This window comes from Molothrus ater, chromosome 5 (assembly GCF_012460135.2).
Source record: "Molothrus ater isolate BHLD 08-10-18 breed brown headed cowbird chromosome 5, BPBGC_Mater_1.1, whole genome shotgun sequence".
NCBI classification, from domain to species: Eukaryota; Metazoa; Chordata; class Aves; order Passeriformes; family Icteridae; genus Molothrus; species Molothrus ater.
The window spans coordinates 62928029-62945123 of NC_050482.2; the positions used below are offsets into that span (position 1 = coordinate 62928029).

General features: G+C 37.6%; 1 protein-coding gene across 2 annotated transcripts; it reads right to left on the reverse strand.

Annotated features, from left to right (window-relative positions):
* Window positions 1–33: 33 nt before the first annotated feature.
* On the reverse strand, window positions 34–15115 carry WASHC3 (WASH complex subunit 3). Of its 2 annotated transcripts, none has more exons than XM_036401408.2 (7): window positions 15002–15115; window positions 13451–13549; window positions 11152–11217; window positions 9766–9894; window positions 8101–8208; window positions 4795–4859; window positions 34–1816 (listed from the first exon to the last, which is right to left on the reverse strand). In XM_036401408.2, exons 1-7 carry the CDS (start codon window positions 15050–15052, stop codon window positions 1732–1734), a joined length of 603 nt encoding a protein of 200 aa, XP_036257301.1. In that variant the 5' UTR covers window positions 15053–15115; the 3' UTR covers window positions 34–1731. The 2 variants fall into 2 exon arrangements, with proteins under 2 accessions (XP_036257301.1, XP_036257300.1); XM_036401407.1 differs by having other exon boundaries at window positions 8101–8211.
* Window positions 15116–17095: the final 1980 nt, after the last annotated feature.

The window sequence follows — 17095 nt, forward strand, 5'->3', positions numbered from 1 at the left end:
GAACAACATATAGGAATAAAATGAAACCATAACTTTGGTTTACAAAGTATAGCTTTTATTTTACAAACTGCTTAAATGAGTTTTCAAATATAGATTTTAAAAAGTCATGAGTGTTTCAATATATACATTCTGAAATAACATTATCACATTTACATTTGAAATACTTATTGCTAATATGCTAATATTTTTTGTATTTTACCAAGTGTTACCTATTAAGAACATTTTTAAGTGTTCAATAGTAATTAACCCATCATTGAAATACCATCTCTCAACATTCTCTAGTGCATATATGCTTTTGTAAGGATTCAGGAATTATTCTGATTTACAGGTTATGGAGAGCATAAATATGTCTGCCAGGCTGAAACAGGAACCATGCTTAACTTACACGAAAAAAAAACCCAAAAAACCAGTTAACCTACTGAAGTGGCACAAATAACTAAGAGAGAAGGTATTGATTCAGTCATAAAGGCTAACAAACTTATACACTTGGAGATTCAGTTTTAGTCTTCTCTTAGTCACAGCAAGAATGTGAAACACCAGAAAGTTAATGACTGCATGGCACACAGCATTCTGGTATAATCACAACAGTCTGGGGAATTCAAACAGATTGCAAAGGATTTCACATGGAACAAACTGTAATAAAGAAGATCCTTTAATGAAATGTAATTTTTGAGTCACTGAGTACATCAAGTAATTTTGAGGAGAATCTTCAGGGCACATCAGGCATTTCTTTATATGGTTCCTGAATGAGTGCCTCAAGAGGTGCCAAGATAGTTTTATTCTTATACAACCTGAATTTTAGCTTCTTTGCTGAAATTATCAGCAAAGGCACCAAACTGGAGGTGATTTCTCATCCTAAGCAAACTGTTCAGCCACAGCTTCTATCGAGTAAGGCCAATGAAGTCAGAAAATGGTTTCAACTCACCCACATAGCAGAATCTCACAAGTAGTGAGATTCTATTAATGATCTCCCAGTCCCTTGCTTTTTGCCCAGTGTCATTTTCAAACCAACCTTGCCACGTTTGTACCTTTCTACAACACCGCAATCTAAACTGGATAAATCAACCCTTCAAGAGTAGGAGTTCCTTTAACAGCTTCATACAGACTCTAATGTGGCACTGAATAGCAGTACATGCTTTGAAAATAGATTCAAAATGGGTTTTAATATATTTTTCACTTGTATTTTAGTTCTTCTCAATCTGAGTATCACTGATTTGCAATCACCATAAGAGAGCTGACTTATATGTACTTCTTGTTGCATCACTGCAAACACAGGATATTGCAAAAAAGGTACAGTTTTTCAGTGAAGCACTTTCATTTTCCAAAGTTAATTTACCTTTAAGTTGTGAGGCAGAAAGAAGGCAACGTAGGTTAAATGTGTTACATAGAAAATCTAACAATGACCAGAATGCAGTTTTAGAGACATGGAGGTTTAGAGTTGTGGAATTCTTAGAGCCCTACAAAGTAATTTCAGCAGAACCAGAAATGAATCTGACATGATGCAGCATAAAAACTGCAAGGATCTCATGAGTAATTTTCATGGGGGAAGGGTTCAGGTTGAAACATGCTGCCTGTTCAAACTTTCCAGAACAGAACATGGAGGATCTTAGTTCTTAAAAACGCCATCAGACAAACCATATCATCCGTGTGATCCACACAAAACCATTGTCTGCCAAAGCTCCAAACACATGAGCACGCAACAAAGGTCTCCAAAGGCTGGAATCAGTCTCTTCAGTCACTGAATGAAGATTCACTATCAGAACTGTCTTCTGCTTTGCCATCATCTCCCCAGGCAGGCACAGGGGCATCTGGGGTCCTGCAGGCAACAAAAACATTCTGTGCTGTAAATCCAGCTGAGAGCACAAGCAGCTCAGCACGTAACACCACTGTCCTTGCACGACAACTGCAGGCACTTTATTGCCACAACATTTAACACATCAACTGTTTATGGCTCACAAACTCACACCTTTGTGGTATTGCTTCACCTACAACTGGAAGGCAAACACTAGAAACTGTAACTCACTAGACATCAAAACTCTGTAGACACCAGTTTGAATGCACGCCTTTGATGCCATCAGAAATGATGACAGATCGTTAAGAAGTGGCAAACACTTGTAGAAAGAGTTGAAAGCAGGCAATAATGATTAATTCAATTTTTTTTTTCAATCTTCAGAGGTTGTTGGGCTGAAAGGAACATTCTGTACACCATTGAGCAGTGTAAATAGTACACGAAAAAAATAAGACAGGAAATGAACAATATTGTATCCAACTAAAACTACAGGGATAATTTAGTGAAGCAAAAAAGAATTACTCAGAGTGGAATTTGGCTAGAACATTGGGTTAAATTTGACATGCAAGAGCAGCCATGGGATTTTTATTGACTACAAATGATCAGACCTCTTGTATTTAGTTTTAAAGTGCATATTTAGGATGGATCTTAACACTGTGGCAAAATGTTTGCTTGGGGAATCTACTGGAAATGAAGGTGAGAGAAGCAAGCCATCTAAAGACTAATATTACTGCCTGAAGATGCTGGCTCTCCATGGGCTCTCCCTTCTAAGTATGTAATGAATTTGACATTCAAGCAATACAGAGCCTGATAAAGGCTGAAAGCAAGGTAGTAAATACAAACATAATTATACTTGGGGGAAAATGACATTCAGAGAACCTCACTTCCTGTATGACAGTTAACATCTCTTGGATAAAATACTGCATTTTAAAGTAAGCTGACAGTTGTATTAATCATCCTGTTCTTATTTATCTTGGGAGTATAGAATTTCTTTTCCAACATTAGTTCTGTTTAGTATAATTCCTCTGTTGGGAATCCCTTAGGTAACTTTAAAGTGTTCCTAAACATTTTTGGTGCAAAGATGAGAAGTGTGTGAAAGAACTGCAGAAGAGCCTTTTCCCTCCCTCCTGCACACCTCTAAAACAAATGAAGAAAGCATTTGCTTTCTCATGCAAATACCACTTCACAATATTATTCCTTGTTGCCATGGTAATGAGAAAACAGAAGAGCTGTGCAAAGACGTGATCTGCAGAGACCAGTGCAAAACCTCTCATTTATCAAGAAGAGGAAGATGATGCTGAATTCCTTTAGCTCATGAGAGCAGGACAAACTCTTCTGGAATGGAAGATAGGCAAAAGAGGAAGAAACAAAATAAGAAATAACAAAATAAGAAACAAAATAAGAAAAAAATTAAAGCTAGGTAAATTGGGAGCTTGATAGAACAGGCAGTTACCAAACGCTGTAAAAAGTTGAGAGGTGGAAAAGCCAAAAGGAGAGTGTAGAGATAATATTGTATCATTAGAATTAGCACACCTACAGCCACAAATAAGCCATGCTCAGCCAATGGCAAGGAGCTGGGGCAGTCTGCAGTAAGGGACTGAGCACACAGCCATGTATGTGTACATTTTCCTAATTTTCTCTGGGACTGAGTGAGCAGACCTAAGGAAGCTGAAGATCCAAGAAATGCAGTGTGAATGGCAAGACACATATGAAAGAAGAAGCCTACAGTATCATGACAAGCAAGAAAATTGAAAAGTCACCCCTGATAGCTTGTTTCACATTATGCACCTTGCCAAATAATTAGCTTTCTTTAACCAGTTTTCAAGCATTTTAAAGAAAATCTGACTAAGCATCACTGTTGCACAGATCTCTGAAGATGGATTTTGAGATCTAACCCCAAACATATTCTGTGAGCCTCAATCCACAGTAATAACATTTCTGTCTTAATGCAAAATAGGCAGTCCGAAAGCAGACACTTTTTAAAAAACAGATTTTGAAATTTTAACCTATTATCTTTTTGTTTTATCTACTATAAAAATCCACCCAAACATGAAGAAATAGCAGCATTTATAGAAAGGTATGGACTTGAAAGCACAGCAAAAAATACAATACTTCTAACACACATACAGAAAACCCATGTTTGCTAAACCTATCTCCAACTTACACAGGGTCTTTTTTTATGTCTTATTCAATTAGTAAAGAAAACAACTGAGGAATAACTACTTTAGGCTTATCGAGACTAGGAAGTAACTGGGAGCTAAAGTGACTCATGATATGATGATACTTCAGGTTTATTTTATTTAACAAGTAGCAAGTTTCAGAATAAGCCTTTACAAAATGTAAAAGGACTTAACTGGAAATGAAAAATGGACTTTTTAATACCCTGACAGTTTCTGAAAAGAATGCAAAAATACTTCAAACATTTTGGTGTCTATAATGTAAGAATGATAGCTAATACTTTAATCAGTTTAACAAATTCTGTGAAATAATACAGTAGAACTAAATTAATTGTCAACTGTAAAGTAAGACTGAAATTAACGTTTATGGCCAGACAAGAAGCTTTGAAAGTTACTATCTATTCTCAGTAGTCTTCACATCAGATTAAATCAATCAACAGCCAAAATTTTGAACTGCTGACTTCAATTTACGCTGTCGGTTTTGAAGTCAAGTTGTACACTACATCTGCTGAAGGAAACTGGAAACAACTGTGTTGTCCCTTAAGCAGTCAAAAAAATAAGACTGAGTTTGTTCTTACTACTCTACAATAATGACATTTTCTTATTGGAGTGTTGAAAACAAGTATCTGGGAAAAAAACACACAGGGCACTGCAAATGGCTACTGACCTTTTATTTGAGTCCTCATTGCTAAATGCACATTGTCAGATGCTAGCTTGTCACTGCTAAGCTCAGAACACCTTAAACAACCTTTTCTAAGCACATGTTTGTCCAAGTTTTTTAAACACATAGTTGCACTGCAGCCCTACTGGGAGTCACAAATTACTTACTCGAGAAGATCTGGATTTAGCCCCTCAGAAATCATTTTGTTTCGTATTGCCATTACAGGAACACCCTGTGTAGCAGAAGGAAGAATAATATAAAACTACTGGACACAAACAGGTGAGTTAAATAACACAGGTACTTTTAAACCACACTTTCATATAAATTTATGCATGTCGCTTGTCAAACAACAGCATGGAACATTAATCTCAGGTTCCATCAATATGAACCTAGAAGCAAGAAATGATTGAGATTAAAGGCCCTTTAAATCCATCTTATATTTATGGTAAAACATCTGGAGAAAGTTGCAGGGAGAGAAGAATCAAGACGGATAGATATATTTGCAATCTTGCACACAAAATTATGAAGCTGACATTATCTGCATGGGTAAGAACGTGGAGAAAGCACAAAGTAGCACAAAGAAAGCAGAGAAATTGTGCTAGGAAAGACTTGGGCATGCTGAAGGTATACCCAAGAGAGAGGAGAAAACCAGGGAAGTGCATCTGCTACCACTCCAGAAGGATCTCGTAAGGCAGTGCTAAAAGCTGGAGAAGTCTAAAAAGCATGGGGAAAAAGGCAAACAGGACATGGGAACAGAAGCACAATTTAAAAGTGAATTCTCTGAATACAGCTGCTTGTGCAGTCAGGCTTGAATCTTCTGTGACTTGTGGACAGATTTCAGCCAAATACGTACATGTTTAAAAACTTTGTTCCCTTCACTGCAAGTCCAGCTTCTGCACTTTATTTTATTCATCAACACCTAAACATCATCTTATCTTGGATCACATATCCAAGACCCACGTCCTCTCACGAGATACATTCCAACAAACTGCTCTTATGTTTCCACTATAGTTGCTCAAAGGCAACTTGTTGCTTTGCCATCTCCTGTTGGAAACCATCTGGATCACTCCATGCCAATACAGGATATGGGAAAAAACCCCAAACCATATGAGGATACAATTTCTGATTTGAAAGGGACAAAGTTACGGGTGGTCTATGAAATTCTAAATGAAAAGTGGTGTAGGGCTAGTATCTTTTGTCCAAAAGCAAGTAAAATAGTGCTAAAATAAAGGGCAGACATGACTAATGTTCCAGATAAAGATGTGATTCTAGTGACAGCTCCAAGGTATGAATCACAATGAAGCTTGTGCATGTGCATTGTGGAACAGCACACACACAGGTACATAGCTGTAGCAATCTATCAGAAATAATGCCAAAAAAGGTCATTCAAGCAGCTGCAATGTAATACCTTGAAATAAAAGAATATCTCATTACTTCACAACTGATGTGCATTACACAGGTGAATATTTTGAATATTTATTTGAGTATTTCATGACGGTTTAAAAATTCAGTTATTCTAGTAAAAATCTGGACACCAGGGATCGTGTGTCTACACACCATCTTCTACTAATGTACTAACTTTTCCCCTGCTTCACTGCTCTTAGGGTACTTTCCCCCACCTCAGAAGTCACTGCTGAGTTGTTTATGCATCAATTCAAACCAGGTGAAAACAGAATTGAGTCAGATCAGGCAGAATTCATATTTCATTTCAATCAAAGGGCATTTGGTATAGGACTTCTAAGAATAGGTTGGTTTTATGTTCACACTTGGTGTATGTTTTATTCTAACACTGTGTGCATTAAAATCTGCGAGAAAAAAGAAATCCTCTCAGTACCCTCATATATCACAGATCCACAACTAATCTGAAGTTTAATCAAAATGCTCTTTAGACTTCTTATCTGAAGGAAAACAATTAAGATTGTACCTATATCTGTTTATAATATAATCAGGGCATTACAATTACTTTATCTTTCATGCTTCCTAAATTTTAATCTGCAAATATGGTACTGCTTTTGTGTGATTTCTTGGAATATTGTTGTAAATTTTAAAAAGTAAGAATTTAGTATCCTCAACTGCACTCCACCAAAATGAGTTTGTCACAATTTCATGGAAGAGCTACTTTTACTTTAGAATGGTTCTCTTTTATACTACAAACATTGTGAGTAATAAATAATCAGCTCAAACAAATCTTCAGCTAGAAACTTAATTTGGGCAAATAAATGACGCTAACTGAAATACTTGACCGGACAAGGAGACAAGTTTGGCAAATACAAAAACACACATTAATTTGTAGTATGTTAGTTTGACTTTCCTACCACACTGTTTACAACTGGCAGTGGAGTCACCAGGAACTGCCAGTACACAGGAGAAATGTGGAAAGTGAGATCTCACTCCTCTAGCAGTCACAAAAAAAAAAAAAAAATTCAAAGTAATTAGACCATCCAGCACTTTCAAATACACTTTGAAGTCTGGCATTAAATCAATACAGTAACATAGTGTTCTACTCTCTGCTACTATCCCACTGCTAGGTTTTCCAAATGGTTTGTAATGAGCTACCCATAAAGTTCCAATTTGTGATTCAAGTGAAAAATAAGGTTTGGAACACCATTCAAGGGATGAAGCAGACCAATTGTAATAATTTCTCTGAAGACTGAGTGAAACCATGAAGTTAGTTTTAACATAAGCAACATTTTATTAATACTATGACATAGTAATACTTTCCAGAATTATAGTATGTATTTTAGAGGAAAATTTCCACTGACAAATTGAAAATAAATGGAAATAAACTCTTTGTTTCCAATCTCATTTTTATGTTTGTGGATGTGAAATGACCTCTTAAAAATATCACAAATAGTCTCCCATTCACTTTCTCATTCCTTCATTAGATTTCACACATGTTAATATTGAGATTACAACCATTTATTTCCTAATTATCTGTAGCACAGACCACAGATAAAGACGTTAACAAAACCTGCATCATGAATAACAGTAAACTGGAGTGAAACCAGATAATGAACCAATCCTTGTATCTCTATTTTGGTCCTTACAGAAATAGCAAGTACTCCTGTTCTGGACTATACTTGCAAAGCTGTATTTTGTACCCTACAGTAAAATCTGGCTGTAATCAGTCTGTATGCAGGGAATGACTCCAATTTGCCAGGACAACTCCACTCTCAGTGGCATCTTCTGTGCCTCCGGCTAATACCACTTTGCATTTACACATTTCACACCTTCAGTTCACAAGTCTACCAGCAGAATTCTGTAGAAAGATCTTGCCAGAAGCTGTCTGAGGGAATATATTATATTAATTCATTTATTAGAGAAGATGTGCTAGAATATTATGATGTTATCCTACCTTAAAGATTACTGTTGCAATATATGTTTTCAGATAGTTAAGGTTCACTTACCGCTGTGTGGTACATTCCACCAAAAAATAACATGCTAGCCAAAGAATGACATGAGAACTGACTTACCACTTGTACCATTTTCAGGTATCTGGCATATCTTGGATCCTTGGCCACAGTTGTGACATTTTCTGTTACTACCTCTGTTTTCTGCAACCCTTCTTCTTGTGTATTGTTCTGCTGTATGTGAAGAACAAACCCTTTAATGGTTAGGTGCAGACACCACAGCCATGGAGAGATTCCAAACAATAAAACTGGGTATTTTAAGATAAAGTGCAACTCTTCCTCATCAAGATTTTTCTGATCCACACTCACAAAATTAGACGTTTCCTAGATGTATGAAATCACAAATCCAGGTCTTTTGTTGTTCACTGTTACAAGACTGTCTTTCTACTTTTAGATACAATTTAAAGTTATTGAACAACACATAAAAAACCAAAAAGACCCTAATAATCCTGTTAAGATGCATTTAACAAAATATCACAGAATTAAATGTAAATGGTCTTTTAATAAAAAATATTTATAAGAAGTATACCTATAAATCTCCCCCAGCAGTCCAATGCCTTTTTTCCTCAAAATGTTTGATTCCCTGACAAAGGTTTCATACATATCATGTAACTTCTAAACTATACTTTTGAGTATGTATCATTACTCAAAGGATAATGTAACAAAATCAAAGATTCCTTGAAAGTATTTAATTTAAATGAAATGAAAAATGACAAGAAGTTCTAGTATTTTCAAAAGAACACAGAAAACTGTGTTTTTTCTACAAAACTAACCACCTGAAAGTGTGAAATATATGAACTTTATATACTTAAATATACTTTATATACTTCCATATCTGAGAGGAGGGACATTTTAAAGAAAATGAACTCATGGTGAGTCATTCTCTAATGTGGCTGGAACATGCAATGCTGTCCAGTGTCTCCCCTACTGCTGCCTGCAAATCAGAGTTGCAACCTTTGACAGGCAGGCAAAAGCAGCAGAGTGCTCCAGCTACTGCTTTTCCACAGCAACTTCCACCAAATAAGGGAATGAGCAGAGATGAGAATTGAGGATTCCATGAGAAGCAACTGTAAGGGCAAACCAGGAAAAGAACTGTATCTACAAATGGGCCTGAAAGCCTCACTTAGTTAAGTGATGATCATGGGATTCAAATGTCTGGGTTAAAAAATCAACCAACCACACACATTAAATTCCCCAAAATGACAAGAAGTTAGTTGCAGGGGTAGTATTTTAATGCTGATTGCTACTAATAAGCTGGCCTTTACTGTACATGGAGGATAATATACAGAAAACCTTCAATGTAATAAACTCTTTAGAATTAAGCATGCTAAAAATTCCAATTTGAGCTAAAAGCTCACATTCTGAAGAAAGGAGAAAAGAGTTGCAATGATGTGATTTGAATTGTTATTTTCATTCATGACCTTCCCAGCACCCTGATGCAATTCCTGTTCATATTTTAGTGTGAGTGAAGAAAAGGAAGGAGAAATTTAGCACAAGATTTGAGTTAGTTCTAATTATTTAAGTCACATAGTTAATAACGGGTTTAGCTTTTTTTGTTTTAAGTCACTTTTTAAAACAGTGCCAGTAGAGAAAAGCCTACTCTTAGACTTTTACAGTTGACTGCTCACTTCCAATAGAATTACTTCTTCTATCTCCTGCAGATAACATTAAAAACTTGACCTGGAGAGCTCTATTCCTCCAAGGTATGAGTTATGCTTCATTACTTACTCCAGGCTGAGGTGATCCAGCTGTCTGTTGATCTGTAGCAGCCTTTGCCACAGGACCATTTGTAACACTGTTCACATTTGCACTGGACACTTCAAATTTGACATCTTCTAGGCCAGGAATTGAGGATAACTGAATGCAAAAAACATCATCAAATAAGCAATAAGCACTTCATAAGACTACATGTACAACAAAATCTGCAGCACCCTGCTTACCATTTATTGTCCAGGTAGGTTTTATATTAGTAAAATTGTAACTTTCTGCCGCTAGTTTTGGTATTTTGATAGGGGGAAAAAATATTTCTATCCAGCTGCCTTCTACAATAAAAACTTTCACAGTTAACACAGGGCTGCAGAGCAGGAAAGGCTTCCACACCTTCCCAGCATTTTGCTACTGCATTTATCAACCACAAGAGAGCCATGCAATCTCTGCTACTTTCCCTACAGTGAAAGAAATCATGGCAAGAACAGCTCTATCACCTAACAGATGGGAGACCGGTTACAAATTTTTGGATTTTCTACATCTTTCACTTTTTTTAAGGAAATGATGTGAGTGGATATTAAACACACCACAAATCTATTTGAAGGAAATTCTATTTAACATGATTATGAAGAATTCTGCAAAAATCATCAATTCAGATCATTACTAAATATTTTGAAATAAATAAGAGCTAGCAAGCTCTGTTTGTATTATTATATTATTTTTCCCCACAAAGATCTTAATGAACGCTTTCAAAATATCCCAACCTTGCTCCCAGAAAAGCCAACTGAAATTGCCTCCATCATTATTGAAAGATGAACTTATTAAAATTTTATAGTGCCTGATTGATTTACTTTGGGATCTTGTTGGGTTTTTTTTTCCTAGTAAATGATATACTACATTTCCTATCTAAGGCCACAGATTATATCTTTTTGTTGTTTCAGCTAAAGAAGATAAACTAATTTACATTAGCTCAGATCCAGTTCAGGTCACATTTCAATATCAGAAGGATTTACAAGGCTTCTCTCTAGTTACTTATATCAGCTGAAGTCCTTACAGTCCAGTAACATACAAAGATACTTTTATTTTACAAAGGGGGAAAAAGTTTCCTTATTAGCATTTGTATGGCAAAAAGTGTTCCTTTCCTGTTCCATATCCTTAACAACCTCAAATTTTCCACTAGGTACTGTTGTTTCCTTTCTTCTGTATCAACTACATATTCAAATGTTACACAGTAGAAGTAGTAAGGCATTAACTAGGAGAGTTAAAGAGAGAATTTTTTTTTGATATCAGGCTCCTTCAAATCATTATGAAAACTTATTTGCTCAATTCAGACTCTAAAAAGGAAGCTAGTTCACATAATCTAGGAGGCTGTCAATATTACAAGATGAAGTCTATATCCATACAAACCTTTGCATCCAGAATATTGAGCGTGGTTTCAATTTGTTGGATACGGAGAGAGAGTGCTGACAATTTCTACAACAGAAAACAATTAGGATGTGAAAACACTCCCCTATGCACTTGGACATATAAAAGAGTTTTCAGCTAGTTAAAAAAAATCACTTTTATTAGCTTCTCCCTGCTGAAGGCAGAGTACAGCATAAATGAGATGATCACATTATTAAATGAATGAAGCAATGACAACTCTTTTTAGAACAGTAGCTACAGCAGTACAAACTTTAAATAATTTTACTCTGCAGTTGGTTTTCCCATATAATGACAGAAATGAAGACAGACTCTTTACAAAAGAAAGCCAAAGTAAATAGGGTATTACTTTGGGCAACTGGAGAATAATGGTAGACACATTGTACTCTCCCAGTTACTGAAAGATCTTTCTTCAAAACTTTTTCCAAATGTGGAAGATGAAAAGAGATAATGTCTGTGAATGTAACTGAGCAAATACAGAGAGAAAATCTGATAATTAATACAGCAGGTGATTCAATAGTCCTATACAGTCAAAATCCACAATGAATCAGAACTAATCAGACACTTTATATGCTCCAGGTGCACCTCAATCAAATTGTGACTTTTTTTAAAATACAACTTAAGTTTTTCTAAATTACTCCATAAGAACTGCCAGTCTTTTAACTAATCACTACCATACTCCACCAGACCTGTCCAAGTGAAGTTGGCTAGAGTGCTGGCTGGCAGATACGTACCATTCTGACAGTTTTCTGGCACCTTGGCAAGATTCTGCCTGGCTCTGAAGCAGAACTTTAACACCCTAAGAAAATGGCAGTTCTGCCAATATGCTAGAAAAAGCAGGAGACTGACAGGAGTTAGTCCTTTTGGATAGAGCACTGACTTGTTTACAGATGGTCCTTTGTTCACGAAGAGGAGTCAGCTCCTATTGGAAGGAACTATGTGTTCTACATTTAATTGGATAAGGGGGAGGAAAGATGTACAAAAGACAATTATGCAATTTTATGGGTCTATTTGACTAGACAAGAGCCAAGAAATTTAGAGTTAAGGATGGTGTCAGCTCTAATTTTGAGTTTCTTGGCTTCTGTTGACTTACACTGCGACCTTTCACATTAAAAACACTTCTGTACTTCATGAATACGAAAAACTTCTCAAGGAGTATATAAAGCAACTATTTAGTCCTTGAGTAACAGCACATTTTGGTTAACTAATAATTTTTTTACTAGGCAGACTTCACAGTGCTGCTGCGTGCTCAAGGTGGCTTTAAATACAGGTGTTCTGATTTCCACAGGGCCCACGGAAGAGGGAATTCTGATATCAGGTGACGACTGACTCTTGGACAACTGACAACAGCATCATCAGGCAGTCACACCGTCCCACCTATCAAGTTACAAGAAAAAACCTAGGAAAAATGACTTTTTTCCTCTGAAGCTCCATATATTCATGTAATAGCCAAATCTCATACTTGTCACGTGTCTGGCTCTAAACTTCACCAACAAATAACAGAATTTCTCAGATTACATGGCTTAGTCTAATTGGATTTGACTGCTGCTCTGGCTCAGCTGGCTAGAGCTGTACAGCATTCTTTGTTGAATAAACTAATGAAAAAATACAAAAAACCTCTAAAGACAGAAAGGTTACCCTCAAAGCCACATTAGAAAACACCCTTTTTACAAGGAGGACTCTTGTCCTGTTCAGTGGACAATTCTAATCTTGTTGGTCTGGTGTATTTCCATTGACTCTAAAGTCATCATATAAACTTACTAATCCTAAATGTTTTTATTTTTCTCTCTTTTTGCAGGAAACTGAAGTTAAAGGCTTCATGTTCTATACTAATCACTTGCCAAAAATGTCCTTTTTTCAACATAAAAACTATTTACATTCAGTGCTTAGCCTATGACTCTCTTAAATTAAAGGTGATAAAATCAGAAGTTAAGTTTTGATGGACCACAAGAACATGGCATCCTTCTTTCATAACAACATCAGAGCCAGAGATGAAGCTGCTCAGAATAAATTCCCTGTATCAAGAAGTTCAAAGACTGTTCCAACTGCAAAAGTTTAAGAAAACAGTGGATGGAGTGTGGCACAATCAGGAGTTCACATAGATCCCTTGGGGAAAAATTCTGTCTTAAGCACTTACTAAAGAGAAACCTTCAACAGAAAGCAGACTACATTTTTGGTTTACGCTACCAGTATTACTGCATCAAAAACGTTTAAATGAATGGTTCCCATTACTTGAAATTCTTTTAATTGTATCAAGGGCCAGCTGGGAAAATAATAAACATACCTCTTCACAAACAGTAGAAAAGCGATTGAGAAACTGCACTGTGTGAACCACAAACTGGTTTAGAAATGCTACAGTTCTTTTTTGCTGAATAGCAGGAACCTGCATTAAAAAAGGTAAGAAAATTAGGTTACACATCAATGACAAGTTTCACATTTGGATTGAAATATCTGTTAAAATGCACATTTTTAAGAAGATATTATTTGGAAATCTGTCTTAAGTGTGCCTGCTATGAATGCATACATACACAAACCATTTTCTAATACACATATGCACTCATACAAATCCTTCGCTACTAAAAATCTACTAACACAACAGCAGAGAATTTACAGGACACAGAAAAGGCAACAAGACCTAAGAAATGAAGGATTGTTATCTTAAAGAAAACACCTTCAGATGAAATGGTGAATATTCCTGAAAATCAGAAGGAAAAACAATCTTGGCCAGCCATACTAATACTCAGTTACAACTAATGCCATGATCAAAACTGAAGTGTAGTGATGTTGCTGTCTAAGTATTTAGTGGCTACCCTACTGGTTCTCATTTGCACGTCCAGACTACCCTAAAATGACCAAAAGTTATCCTCCAAATCAGTTTCAATGCTCACATACTTTTTAGACTAAAATGTAGAATCCTATGTTTGCCAACAAGAATGGTGAATGGTGGTCATACTGTAACACAGAGTTGGCATTTTTATTTAAACCATTACAGAAGAGTGGATTCAGGAATTTGTATGCAAAAGTTTCTGTATAAAATTTTAGTGCCTCAGGGTTAATAACCTTGGACAATTGCTTTAAGTCTTAACCTTCGCAAAGGAAATCAGCCTATGAAATTGCCATTGATTTAAGTGGAAGATTTACAAGGAATATTATTGGCAGCCAAGATTCTGCTGCACTTTTCTGGTGAATACAGTGACCCTCTGGTCTTCAGCTCTTCTTTAGCTGCTGATTTATCATTGCATTCAATACACAATTCACTATGGCCATCCTAAGACTTCCTGGCTTTTTGTGAGACTTTTGTTGCTACTATCTTGAGCCTTCAGCCTGTGCACTGTACAACAGCATCTGCTGAACTTCAATTCTGTGGTTCCAAAATTTGCTAAGCAGAAATTTGCATGTGCTTATGACTTCAGCAGAAATCTGTGGGGTGGCACAGAGCATGGAAGAAACACTGGGTGAACTGGAACTGTCCTGTCTTTACGCTCTCTATTGAGAAAACTAAGTTTAAAAAGAAAATTTCTGCAACATTTAAAGAAACTAATACGCAGCTTTGCACAGGATTTGCCTCCCAGATCGATGTTTGAGATGGCTTAGTCTTTAAATACGAAGTTATCGCAGAACTTGCAGGAAAACAGCTGGAGACACAGAGAAGGACGAGAGCTCGCTCGGCACCGGCTGCGAGGGCGGCGCCGTCCCCGCACGGGGAGCTCCCCTCGCCCGCTGCCACCGGGCCGGGCCGGAGCCGGGGGGACGCGGGGCTCGCCCAGCACCAGGGCCAGCGCAGCCGGGCAGGAGCAGCGGCAGCCCCGGAGCGCCGGGCGAGCGCAGCCCGTACCTTGGTGAGGTCAATGCCGGAGCCCACGATGGGCAGCCCGTCCTCGTCCATGCTGCCGGGCCGGGCCGGGCCGGGCCGGGCGCTGCCCCGCTCCGCAGCTCGGCCGCGCTCCGCAGCCTCGGCCCGGAAACAAACCCCGAGCGCCGCGGGGCGGGGCGCGCCCGCTGCCCGCGCTTCCTCCTGGGAAACGCAGTCCCGGAACGCTGCCCTCACGGCCGGCTGTGCCCCGGGATAAACCCCGGGGATAAAACCCGAGCTCCTGGGCTGCCTTCTTTGGCACCCGCTTTTTTTGCATTTTTTTTTTGCATTTTGCGATGCAAGTGGCGGCAGCCGCTGAGGGGCCCGGCCATGCCAGTGGGGGCCTGACACCCAGCTCTCCACAGGCCTCAGGACAGGGCCCTGCATGGTGGTGTTTGGAAAGTGTCGTCCCCGGCGGTTAAACGCCAAGGAAATAATGAGAAAAGCCAGTGAAGGAACTGTTCCTGTGCTCATACGCATAATTTGAGTGGGGAAGTGCCACACTTTGGATGTGGGGAGTCAAAATAAGGAGCCCTGAATGGCTCTGGGTTCTTCCAAAATAGACAAATTTGGGGTGATCTGGAGTCCTGTTTACAGCAGCAAATCCAAAGAGACTGTAGTGGATTCCCATATTTAGTGGAAATTTTCCATGGTTACATCTAAATACTGCTGCATTTTATGAATCCTCCTAAATTCAGGGCAGTTAAGAAACCATCATAGTCTTAGGCTGTCAGGTGGAAACTTCTCTTGTGATGAGATAATAAAGACACACTAATTACTGCAATACTTTGAAGACTCGATCCCAAATGTACTATGCTAATTTTGGCTTAAAATTTACCAGAATTCTCAGTTTACTTCCAAATCATCACACTTTTCCAAATTTGTAGAATACAAATCCATATAGAGAATCAATGGTAGCTGTACACAGAGCACAGTTCTGTTACTCCAGTTGCCATAAAATTCTCAATTATTTACTGAAGCAGCTTTTTTGCTTTATTACTTTCACAATGTATTTATTACTAACCTGCTGTCATATGCACATCATTATTACTCTCTTACTAAGATGGTATAACAAAGTTTTTTTGTCCATGCTAATTGAATTATTGAACATCTTCTGATTCATACTCTGCTTTGGAGCACTGACATATTGTTGGCTCAGTTTCTCACCTCTCTCAAAGGATGAGCAGCAGACTAACCTACAAAATTCAGTGGGTTTAGCTTTCAATCCCTAGCTTACAGGAGTTGTGCAAATTTGTGTTGGGCAACAGAGCTGTTTATTTGAGTTATTTTGCCACTAATTTGAGTTGTGTATAATTACCTTAAAATTCCAACTAAATTATATGCAAGAAGAATTAACCTCATTTATCATTAAGTGTCTATAATAAATTTTTTCCAGGCAATGGCACTGAAAATTAATGTAAATGCATAGCCAATCTTATCTGAATGTCTTGGTCTGTAAAGCTGGATAAGAAATCTCCCAAGAATATGCTATTTTATGAACTTTCTGGTACTTCCTGCTTTTAATTTGCACAAAAATACTGCACAGAAAAGTGCAACACAGCACTTTTTCCTCCCAGCTGGAGTTAGGAAATGCAGGGTATAAAAAGTGAAAAACAGAAAGGAGGAAATTATCCAAATTTCCCAAAACCTCTTAAAAAAGTTTACATTGAACTAACTTGTTCAGCTGTAAATTCAAATGCCTGAACTTCCAAGTAGAGGATTTATAAAATATAATCGAGTGTTAACATCCAGATTTATAGTGTGTATGATTTGAAAATGTATTTTTTACCAGCACCCATGCTGGATGATAAATGTCAGGCTGAGGAATAAGTACTGTACAGTATGTGACTGCTGGCAGTTTTACCCTATGCATGTGGACATATATATATACTGTCATTTAAAGGCCCTGTTCTGTAGCTCCACCTTCCAGTGAAGGAAAAGAGATTAAAGAGTGTTTGTTACCAAAATGAAGTTTGGTTGAACATTAGTACTTTGAAGATGTCAGCTTTCCAGATGCTGAGGCTAGCTTGGAGTGGAAAAGCTGTGTGTACAGAAAACTGATCAGAGCTGTATCTT

Excerpts from the sequence above, each read along its gene's own strand:
- WASHC3 (XM_036401407.1), bottom strand. The coding sequence starts at position 15,052 with ATGGACGAGGACGGGCTGCCCATCGTGGGCTCCGGCATTGACCTCACC. Across the intron at positions 8,212-9,765 it reads CTGGATCACCTCAGCCTGGA|CAGAACAATACACAAGAAGA; the intron begins GTAAGTAATGAA and ends CTTCACATACAG. Across the intron at positions 1,817-4,794 it reads CTAAATCCAGATCTTCTCGA|GACCCCAGATGCCCCTGTGC; the intron begins GTAAGTAATTTG and ends TGTTGCCTGCAG.